We start from the raw sequence: 12,290 nt of genomic DNA, 5'->3' as shown, positions 1-12,290 counted from the left end.
ACTAAAAATACAAAACTTTTTGTACAATTAACATAATTAGCATATTATTACATTTTGACTAGCAGTGAAAATTGAGGGGGAAAATGAGCTTGATATCTAAGATAACCTGCCAGCTGAGAGAAGAAAGAGCATTCTCCCCCTCACCAAAATATATACAAAAGGCAGCGGGCAAGTATGCAGGATCCTGATTTTGTTTCTTGCAATGGGCAGTGTAAATATACTGTTGCATGAGAATATTGTTAACTCTTCTAACAGAAAAAAAAAAAAAAATTAAGTTGTGTGTCAGGGTTCTCCTGTGCATAGGACAGAAATGTGTCTTACAAACAGACCTGACCTGTTCAAGATGGAGAATTGTTCTTAAGTCATACTGAACATCATTGTCAAGGGCCTGTTTGCTTTAGCTTTATTTAAACTGCTCAAGATCAAGTGAAATCTAGTGCTGAACTAATAAGACATAACATTTGAAATCTAGATCTATGCCTGTCTTTTATGAGAACACAACATTTTTCTCTAAAACCAAGGTGGCTAAGTAGCATTGGTGTTGTGATTGGAAGGATCGGTCCTGTTAGGAGTTTTGAATCTGATGACTGTTAGATCGTGGATTGACGTCAGAACCAGGAAACGTTAATCTGAAGGGCAAGCCAGTTAATTAGCACGTTGCCTTAATGGGTATAAAAGGACACAGCTGAGCTGGTGCCTTTTGCCAGAAACAAAATGACTATTTTGAATGAGGACGTTACTGCAAAGAGATCTCTGTTTGTTTGAATTTTGAAGGGGAGTCCTAACAGTTTCTGCCAGCCGTTATCTTGTTATTTTCCTTCAGTTTGATTTGATTGTGAAACGGCTGCTTTGTGTTTGTTCGTTTGAATTTCCAAGAGGAGACATAACATTATTGTTTCTGGCCTAAACAAACCATCTTTCAAGCAAGATGGATTTAAATCAACTGCAGCGTTTGGTAGAGCAGCAACAACAACAAATTAATCAGCTACTGCAAAGCAATGTGACGCTTCAGAATCAGGTAACACAATTGCTGAATTATGTTTCCAGCTTACCAAGCCCTGCTGCTGTTCCCCCTGCCCCTCCTGTGAGGAAAAGCCCAGTATCCATGCCGGAGAAATTTTCTGGGCAAATGGACATGTTTCCGGCATTTCTGGGGCAGTGTCAATTATTTATGTCCTTGAGGCCTGAAAACTTTCCAAATGATCGGGCCAAGACAGGATTCATTCTTAGCCTTTTATCTGGGCAGGCTGCTAATTGGGCTACTCCCTTGTTAGTTCAAGATAGCCCGTTGTTGAATGATTTCCAGGGTTTTCTTCAACAAATGAGAGTGATGTTTGAGAACCCAATTAAGATACAAACTGTGGACAGACGTTTATGGGACATAAATCAGGGGAAACGTTCCTTGCAGGAATACGTTGCAGAATTTCGTTTGCTGTGTTTGGACTCCAATTGGAACGAACCGGCTCATATGGCTGCATTCCAGGAAGGTTTGTCTGATGCCATCAAAGATGAGCTGGTCCATGCAGAGAGGGCTTTAACTTTGGATGCATTGATAGTTCAGTGCTTACGAATTGAAGCTCGTTTACAGCAACGTGGACGCAAACGGCTCAGTATGGAACCATCTTCGTTTTCTCGTGCACATCCTACGCCACCGAGAGTTTTCCAACCCATGGTTAATGTTGAGGAGCCGATGGAGTTAGGCGCACTCCCCCTCACTTAACGGTGCGAGAACGTTCTAGAAGGTTCCAGGAAGGCTTGTGCCTTTATTGCGGGGGTCTGGGACGTTTTGTTAATTCCTGCAAACGGAGAGGGACCCGCAGATCCATACCTGAAACCACTCTTGGCTCGTCAGGAAAACAGGGTAGACCTGACCTCAAGGAAACCCTAGGTCGGACACATTTCACATCCCCACCTCAAATTGCTGAAGTAAATCCTGGCCCTCCTCGGCATTTACTTTTGGACACTCGAATTTTTCTACAGTCACAGAAGGAGGGAATTCCCGCTGTTGCGTTGGTGGACTCAGGGGCTACAACCAGCTTTATGGACCGAGCTTTTGCTAAGCACTATGGGATCCCATTGGTTGCTGTACATCCACCCATTAAGGTGGAAACAGTGGATGGGCGTGAGCTCAAGTCTGGGCCCATTCGTTTCGCCACCCAGCCAGTGCGTATGATCATTGGGGATCATGAGGAGGCGATAAGTTTTTATATCACCTCGAACCTTCATCTCCCTTTGGTGCTCGGAATGTCCTGGTTGCGGTTGCACAATCCGTTGGTGGCTTGGTCGCAGAATGGTATTTCTTTTCCAAGTCTCCAATGTGTAGACCACCTGAGACAATTGGAATGAGCGACGCCTCCATTGGCTGTGGGAGACAGAGTGGGGTTGTCAACGAAACATCGTCAAGTTAATCATCAGACTCGGGGGAAGGGCCCTGCGGTGGGGGATAGTGTTGTGATTGGAAGGATCGGTCCTGTTAGGAGTTTTGAATCTGATGACTGTTAGATCGTGGATTGACGTCAGAACCAGGAAACGTTAATCTGAAGGGCAAGCCAGTTAATTAGCACATTGCCTTAATGGGTATAAAAGGACACAGCTGAGCTGGTGCCTTTTGCCAGAAACAAAATGACTATTTTGAATGAGGACGTTACTGCAAAGAGATCTCTGTTTGTTTGAATTTTGAAGGGGAGTCCTAACCGTTTCTGCCAGCCGTTATCTTGTTATTTTCCTTCAGTTTGATTTGATTGTGAAACGGCTGCTTTGTGTTTGTTCGTTTGAATTTCCAAGAGGAGACATAACACATTGGTATTTAATTTTAATGAAAACTAACTTGAGCCAAAATTTCAGCCTGATATTTTTTTCAGTACTGTTTATTCTTGAAACCTTCAATTAGAAAGTAAAACTAGGATACATTTTATGAATTCCTTTATTCCATGTCCAACTTTTTCTTTGGGGGATGTGTTCCTGAAATCTCAAATATGACAAATATAGGTTACTTTGAAATGTTCCTCCCCAAAGAACAAAAGGGGACAAAACAAAACTGTTTATTAGGAACAAATATGATGCCTTTCACAAATGAAAAGTTTGTGAGTTTGTTAGTAGGACTATTTGATTCTATTAGCAACTCTGTCTAAATAAAGCAGAATCCTATGAACTACTCATAATGGCTGATCTTATATACCTTAATTTTATAGGTAAATATTCAATGTACAAATGTATATCAGTTGTGACAACTCCGAGTTTGAAAACATGCTTAATAAATTCCAGATAGTAACATGTTCGCCTTTCAGAAATGTTGAGCATCCTGGAATTTGTATTAAGAAACACTTTCGTATATATTCCTTTTATTTCCTGTAACCTGTATAAGGTGAATTTCTTGTTGGGAACTGTCACATTACACAACAACAGTTTTTGATATGATTTTTAAAAATAAAACAATTCCTCTCCCTAATTTCTGAAGAGTAATGAAACCCTCTTTTATATAATCCTGACTTATCTTTTTGTAACAGACAATGCAGCAGATGAGTGACCACCGTTATGACAAACTTACAGTTCCTGATGATGCAGCAGCAAACTGTGTGTATTTAAACATTCCTGGAAAAGGTCATGTTTTGTTGCACCGAGCCCCTGAGGAGTATCCAGAAAGTGCAAAGGTAACAGCAAAAATGCTAGACCTGGTCTTATAAAATGCCGATCAGCTCTAAGTTAAGATTGCTTGGGAGAGAAGCATTGAATCTGTAATCTTCCCCCACCGCCCAAACACTGCTTCTACTGAAATAAGGAAAGCAGCAAAAAACAAACAAACCCAAAACCAATTCTGGTGGACTTTGAGGATGCATGGTACTAAACAGAATTTGGTAAATAGAAACCAGCAATGTCAGGCAGCAGGAGTGGCAAAAAAAGGTTAGGTGGTAGAAGTGTTGTTACGATGCACGTAAAAATGGGTCAAGCCTCCACCATCTTGCCTTTTTTGCTCCCTCTCCCTTTGTTCCCTATGGAACTGCTGCTAAGAAAGAATGCTGCAACTACAGACTTCTATATAATCTGGATGAAGATAAAAACAACTATTCTCAATAACATGTCATGGTACAAAATATGTTTGTATATTTTGTTTTTTTGATCCCGGGGTGCAGAAGATCTGATCGAGTCCTTGCTTCTTGCTAGACCATTTGCAATTATTAAGCTACCCATCACTTTAAACTTTTACTTGGGATAAGGCAGGGGTGTCAAACTCCTGGCCTGTGAGCTGGATGCATCATGCACTAGCCATACCACATCCAGTTTAGCGAAGTGGGGGAAATCCCAATGTATCACGTGACACCACCAGGATGATGTGAGTTTGATACCCTGGGCTAAGGGATTCAAATTGTAAATTGCAACTCTCCATTGCTTATATCAGATTCTGAATTAAGAACAATTCCAGTTCAGCTACCAGATTTTTGTTGGTTATATTTGTTATACGGAGGGTGGGGTTCAGTAGTTAACACTGAGCTTTTCAGTTGAGCTGACAGCCTGGGTTTGAGACCTAAGCTCCCTCACTTAGAAATTCGAAAGCATGCAAATCCGTGGTGGGATTCAAAAAAATTTACTACCAGTTCTGCTTAGTGGGCATGGCAGGGGAAGGATAAAATCTCCAGTCAGAGGGTATTTGCCGGTTTTCCAAACTACTCAAAATTTCCTCTACTGGTTCTCCAGAACCGATCAAAACCTGCTGAATACCACCTCTGATGCAAATGAAAGTAGATTAATAGGTAATAAGTTAATGGTGGAAAGGTAACAACGTTCTGTGCGCCTTTGGTAGCCATGCTGATCACATGACCACAGAAATTGTCTTCGGACAATGCTGGCTCCTTCAGCCAAGAAACAGAAATAAGTACCATGCCCTAGAGCAGTGATGGCTAAACTGTTCCACATTGTGTGCCAAAAGTGTGTGCACATGTGTGTGTGCCTGCACCCATGATGCAATGCGTGTGCAACTCCCATCCCCTGCACAAGTGCGCAGACCCTCCCCGCACCGCATGCCTCTGCACATACGCAAGCATGCCTCATGCCTCTGTGCATACGCATGTCTCCCATGAACAGGTCTCCCCTGCGCATGCGCAGCAGATACCTGACAACCAGCTGGCTGGGGGGGCACATGCACAGTGGGGGTCTTCCAGGCAACCTCTCGTGTGCCGGCAGAAGTGGCTATGCATGCCATCATGGCCCTAGAGAGTCAAACATGATTGAGAAACCTGTACCTTTTTATTCTTTATTCAGAACCTGGCTCTCACTCTTTGGCTTCCCATATTCTCTTTTTGTTGTTTAGGCTTTGAGTTTCTTGAAATGAAAAAGGTTTTCCTGAACATTCGTCAAATTATGCCATACAGAAATATGTGTGTATGCTTTGCTATTTTTAGCTTAGAAATGCTGTGTACCCCAGTATTCTGTTAGTCTGGTTGTGATGATATTGCATATCAGAGGAGTCACTCTCTGAGTTTTAAGTAAATTATTTCAATTGGGCCAGAAAAGTGTTAAGCTGAACATGTCCATTTTTCTTATTCATTGGAAATCATTTAGTGTTATTGAGTGTAATATGTTTGGAAGTGACTTGGGCCCAAGTGAAGCATTTGATCTGATGTCATATTATATGAGTTTCTAGGGAACATTTCTTTGGATATCTGAATAAATTGTACAGACTTTGATGATACACAACAGGAAGACAGAGATACTATAGACAGATGATAGGCAGGCAGATGATGGATGGATGGATGGATGGATAGATAGATAGATAGATAGATAGATAGATAGATAGATAGATAGATAGATAGATAGATAGATAGATAGGCAGGCAGGCAGGCAGGCAGGCAGGCAGGCAGGCAGGCAGGCAGACAGACAGACGATAGAGATCCCACATGTATACATTGACTTTCTTGTGCCTTACTGCAGCGATCTCCAACCTTTGTGGCTTGGCGGCCTGGCTGGTGGGGGTAGAAGGGAAACAGGCTGTGTGAGCAGTAGTTTGGTCCATACACGCATGCGCACACTACTTGACTTGGGTGAGTCAAGCTGTGCACATTTACAATGTGCTGGTCTGGGGGATGGAGACCCGTGCCTTATTGACACTCCCCAACAAATATAGCAAATGCAAATCTTTTAACATTTCTCCTGAACTTTGGCTTTATAATTTGGGCTGACTCAAAGCTTACTTTGAGGTCTTTATTACTTATTCAATCTTGATATTACTGAATATGCTCATGATTATGCTTGACAATTTTTATTGCCCAACATGTTGGGTCTGAAGCAAAAGTACAGAATTGTGGTGTAACCACATAAAACACTCTGTTCCCCAACTCCACTAATAACATCTTAAGTAAGTAAGCATGGGTTAAACATTATGCAGGCTGTTATTAGACATTAAATCATGAGATTGCTTTGTCACAAATTCTCCATCACTTGAGGCATAATTTTGTTAGAAATCTAAGTCAGCATTACTCAGTCCATATGACATATCAGTGACTTATAAACTAAAATATGAAGCAGTAGCACATATATCAGTCCTTTGTTCCCCCATCTCCTCCAGTGTATTAACATGCTAACTTAAATGTCCAATATTCCAGTTTTGATCCAGAGAATCCAATTTGAGGCTGAACTGTTTTTCTGAGGTTAAAAAAAAAGGGTTCCTTTCAAGTTGATTTTGACTCCTATTGATTGCATGGATACGTTAATACAGCTGACTTAACAACAGAATAGAAGTGATTTCCCATGGCCTTTTTCCAGGATATTTTTCTAGGTTCTTAATCTAGCTGATAGTCTTGGGATTCCCTGATGCCATTACATTCAAAGACTGTTCAGACCTAGTCTTGCTAGTTTCCAAAAATGAAGGTCAGTCAGATGCCAGTATTTGCTAAGAGTTTTCTACTAAGAAATACAAAATTCTGACTGAAAATTTCTAAACTAGTGATAAAGATTCAGTAAAAAAAGAAGATGCATAAATGTAACAACTTTTCATTTTCTTTCCTAATAGGTATTTGAAAAACTGAAGGACCACATGTTGATCCCTATAGCAAACACCGAGCTAGAAAAAGTTGATGGTGCACTCACTTGTTGTTCGGTCCTTATTAATAAATCTTCACAATTATGAGTTTACAGATTTCCTTCCTTGTATATGGCAATAATGTACATGCGAGGCAAATGAATCTGTATTTCACTTGTATTGGTTTTCTTGACAATCTACTGTACCACTGTGCTACTGACCTTTGTTTACAATGGTGCCCCTTCACTTGTAATTAAGGTGTGTGTATATGCTTTTTCCTGACATATAAAGATTTGAAGCATGTTTGTCTGGATTTCCAAAAAAATGTTATGAAAATTAATGGTTTATGTAGTAGATGTAAAATGATCTCAGAAGCATAAGTAGGGGCCACTTCTAGCATCACTTTTGACTGGGGCACAATAAAAACTAGATACATATCTACTATGCTGAACATTCCTATAACTTACCTTGAGATCTTAGGACTTGAGTTTAAAATCAAGTCATTGAAGACATATGGCCAAATGCCATACAAAATGTAATACTGGACTTCCTCGCAGCCCGTTTTATGAATTTGTCATCCATAAATTCTTTCCACCCCAATGTAAAGAGTAAAACACTTGTTTTTATATTGCTAGTGATTTTGTTACAGGAACTTTATAATGCTCCTTGGAGAGTTAATTCACTCTTTTTCCACTGCTCCACGAAAGTTCCAGGATTGACATTGATAAGTCATCAAATATTTGCCAGCTGCAAAAGGCATAAAAGTGGAAAATTACAAGTGCTTACAATACTACAGTAGTTAGTCTTCAAGTATGGGCTATTGGGAAGATAAGGGTTCAGAGACATACATCTTCATGCATTTATTCTTACATGATCTCAAATAATTTCTTTTCCTTGCTTTGGGGATGTTAATTGTAATTAGATTAGAACATGAGAGGGAAATCTGCACTGGACAGGATAATGCCTATATATGTGTTTCTTTAATAAAAATAAAGCATCTGTTTAAATAGAAGAGCCTCATATATGAAAATGTTGTTGAAAGTTTGAAAGCTTGAGAAGTAAACATGGATCCAAAAATGTCTTACAAAATATTGAAGGATTTTAGAAGTAATACTGGAATTGGCCCAGTTTTAATCTAGTCTGACTTTTGGTCACCCTTCTCTTTAATTGTGCAATTCTGCTTTTTTAGAAAGTTCTAAGTTATAGATAACCAAAAGGAAATTCAGTAATTCTTCCTTTAGTGTAGTGCAGTGTAAAACACTACTGTAGTGTTTTACAACTGTAGTGTAAAACAAATTACAATTATCCTAGAAAATTTATTTTCTTTTTAGTGCCTTGGAAGAAAACTGTGAATGAAATTAATTACAAAGTGTAGGCAGATTACTGTGAGGGTTTGAGGAAGTTGTGTGTCCAAAATGCTGGTTGTTTATTTGCACTTTTTTATTTCAGTAAAAATTCAGGTAGTTCACAAGTTAAAACTTTTACATATTTTAAAGTTTTGATTCACAAAGTTTTAACAAATTAATAAAACATTTTATTTTACTGTCACCTCTCATATTGTACTGTCATGCAAGTACTTGTTACAGTTTTAAATATTCATTTGATCAGCAGAGTTCTTTTCTATTCAAACTCAAATGCTGAACTTTCTAAAAAACCTAAACAGTAAACAAGACAGGGGATCTTAGATTCTTCCAGATATTCTACTGTGCAATGCTCTGTCTCATTTATAATATTTCATGTGGGGCAGAAGGCCCCTGATGATTTTGCCTTTTACTTGTGAATCTATGTATTCCTGCTGCTAATTTAATTTATATTGTTTCTGAGAGGATAAAAAACTAAGAAAAGAAAAAACTACAAAATGTACTTTGGTAGCATTCTTGGGTGCTGTTGTTTCCTGTAGTATATATCTGTGTCTTCCAAGAGACTCCCATTACTATTATGTCTAGTATTCAAGTTGTGCCTGGAAATGGATATCTTTATTTAAACTGTAAATCAACTGAAAGAAATGTTTATTTTGGCAAATTCTGCAACATGCTTAAGCAATCAGCCGTCAAATTTTAAATGTTTATATATATATATAAAACAAGAATATAATGTAATATTCTTGGGAAACCTATTCAGTCATTTTAACAATGATAAGGTTAAACAAAGTAAATTTTCTCACCATTGCCTTTGTCCGTTTCCTGTTAATGCTCCATTTTTGGGCACTACTTCTGGTAACTGGCTAATTATCACAAACTTCAAGTAATCAATTACATTAAAACTATGGTTAAAATTATTTATATGTAAGAAACACAGGGAAACATATGTAGAATCCAGGAAATGTAACTTGGAGAATGTCATATGTAACTTTTGATTATCTTTTAGCTGGAATAATTATACTTAAAAACTCTAATTATTTTTTTGACTCTGCCTTTCTTTAATACTTTCTCCTAAAATGAAAATTTATTAATTTTCTTGGCATGCTCTTGTTTTATTTCACTAAATGGTCACATTTTTATTTTATTCCACTGAAAACTGCATAATGAATTTATACAAAATTTGATTAATAATAGAAGTGCTTTGTATTCTTCATGAGTAGTTTGGAAATATTTAAAAATGTAGTAGGGATTTAATTGGAAAATGAGGTTTTTGTTTCACCATGTGAATATCAATTCATAACAGAAAATAATAGAAATATTTTAGAGATATTGTGAAAAGCCTTGCAAAATAACAATAATGGTTGTGTGAATTCACTTCTTAAGTCTTCAGTAGTTGCTCATTTTTTAGCTAAAGTCACAGTCCAAATAATACATGTTCTGCTTTGTTTTTACATCATTAATACATTAATCAGGAATGTTAAACAAATTTCAGTTGGTCACCTTTCAATGAAATAAAGCCAGAAAATACTTGGTAAAAATTGTTTTACATTTTGCTTTGTTTTGTGTCTGTTGTGACAACTGCATTGTCAGTAGACTTATACCAAGCATATTTTTTTCTACCTGAAATATTGTAAATTGCGTAGCTGTTAGTGCATAGACTGCTTGCTGTGTCAGATGATTGATTTTTTGATTAATTTTATGTGCTAATGGATTCTACACTATTCTAAATATCCAGAATAGCTTTTAGATTATATTTATGCATAAAATATCTGCAGTGCCTATTATGTTTCTAGTTTTCCTGATGTTTGTCACAGTGATCTTGGAAAATCACTGTTATTGTACTGTCATACATAATACATGTATACACCTGGTGAATCCTTTAAGTTTGTGGCCCTTTCTGTTCTGTTCTCATGCAGTCTGTACTTCTGAATTTATATTTACAATTTGAATTCAGCATAGCAAAATTCTGCATTGGGTTGGAACCATACAATTGAAAATGCAGACTTATTTTTAAGTAGCCCTTGTCTGGAAGAGCATAAAATTAAAAAGAAAGTTCATCAAATTTCCTTAGGTATTTTAGGCATATAAAAAGATAAGAATAATGCCCCAAATTTAATCATATTTCAGCCTTAGATACTGAGCCACTGCCTAACAATGCTATTTAAAATTTTGTTTGCATGGATATAAAGGAAAGTTATATGATCAGTTCAGTGAAGTTGTAAAGCCTTTTCTAATACTACCTCAGTAGTGCAGTGATTCTCTATTTAAAAATATCATATCATGAGATGGGATTAACTTGTCCTTCTTGCAAAATATGTTCTTTAATGTGCAGAGAATGTGGAAAAAAAAGACAGTAATTCACAACAGCACTTCTGTGATGGCATAGACCATTCCTGAATTTACTGACATCTTAAAATGGTTCCCTTCATGTTCTCTAGTTCCTAAAAGAGAAAGCTGACAAGGCAAAACTCTCACTGATGTAGTCTACAATTCTACACTTTTGGTCCCGAAGCTTAAAAGTTGGAAGCCAGAGGTAGATACCCCTATTTGATCCCTAGCTGTTTAGATTGTTTTGATATTTTTATGGGGTGTGTGCATGTGAACAAAGTGGTGCAATATTTGGGTTTCCTTTTTGAACAAAATGTAATCAGTGTCAGCTAAGGTTCTTTTCCATGTGCCAATGAGAAGTGTTTATACATGCTGTACCTTATACTGCTATACTTGGCATCCTTCCGTTCCCTCCCACACAGCAAAGTATACACTCAGTTCAATCTTTCACAGATGCCATGTTTTAGAAGTATAGTGTGGATTTTAAGGACATATGGAACATAGTCTCTGTGAGATTTGATCACAACTCCTGTAGAACACCATGTTCAGCTAGGTAGAGTACTGTCCAAAATGCCTCTTTTCTCCCTTAACAACAACAACAACTTGTTAATTCTTGTTTATTCAAACATAAAAGCAGAATTAATCTGAATCAAATGTTTCGAAGGAGCTGGTACATATCCATTAATGATGAGAGGCAGTTCTTAAAGAACATTTTAATCCGTAAGGTGTCTGGGAACAAAATATGAGGCACCTCACTTGAACTCCCAGAGAGGCTTCTTGTAAATGTGTGATGTAGGATGTAGTTTCAAATCACATATGAAATGTATTTAGCTTTGTTTTCAAACATGTTGCTACTAACCACAGAATTCAAATGGGTTATCTTTAATATATCCAACTACTTCTTTGTGTGTCAAAATTTTTGCCAAATTCCATAACCTGTTAAACCTGGGAAATTTTTGTCTTGTGCATTTCTAGCATTATGTACACCCATCACTATTGAATAAAGTGTCAGCTAAAGCTAAACTGTATGAATGTTATTTAGAATAAGACTTGAAACAACTTATTCCTCTTTCATACATTTTGCTTCATTGATTCAAGTTCATTTTTCTCACTGTACCATATTTTTAGAAATGAAACGTGATTGCTACTGCTGCTACTTTTAAAAGAAGTGAATTTAGACAAAGGGCTCTTCTGCATGGTAACCTTAAATTGCTTGTTTCACATGGTGAAATTGCCTAGAAATTAAGCTGGCTTAAGATACTGTTGTCTAGATTTCAATCCATTCTTGAGCTTTGACCATTATGCTCCTCAGGTGTTCTAGCACATAGTGGCTACAGTGGCCTTTGATTTGGAATTCCCTAAGTCTTATCCTCTACCTCCTTTGCTGCCAAGAAAGCGAGCACTAGCTACTTTCCATGAGTAAGTCTTGGAGACCATGGTGTCCCCTGATAGACCTTTTGTAGCTCTTTCTTGAATGTCCATCAAATTTGACCCCTTCCTGTCTAGCATATTTGCCAGAGGACTGGCGAAAAAAGCCCTTAGTTTTATTCTTCTTTTATTAAGGTTAGAAGTGGAAACTTGTCGATTTT

The 12,290-nt window shown here is 37.7% G+C and overlaps 1 protein-coding gene across 1 annotated transcript in view; it reads left to right on the top strand.

The window, feature by feature from the left end:
• DDAH1 (dimethylarginine dimethylaminohydrolase 1) overlaps positions 1-11,718 on the top strand; it is a 62,689-nt gene extending 50,971 nt beyond the window's left edge. The window contains exons 5-6 of the mRNA XM_026700261.2: positions 3,507-3,650; positions 7,004-11,718. Of these exons, the coding sequence (XP_026556046.1) occupies positions 3,507-3,650; positions 7,004-7,120 (261 nt within the window). The 3' untranslated portion in view covers positions 7,121-11,718. The remainder of the gene's footprint in view (positions 1-3,506; positions 3,651-7,003) is intronic.
• Positions 11,719-12,290: the final 572 nt, after the last annotated feature.

Source organism: Pseudonaja textilis, chromosome 3 (assembly GCF_049901715.1).
Source record: "Pseudonaja textilis isolate UNSWEBS1 chromosome 3, rPseTex1.2, whole genome shotgun sequence".
NCBI lineage: Eukaryota > Metazoa > Chordata > Lepidosauria > Squamata > Elapidae > Pseudonaja > Pseudonaja textilis.
This window is presented reverse-complemented; position numbering and strand designations above follow the sequence as displayed.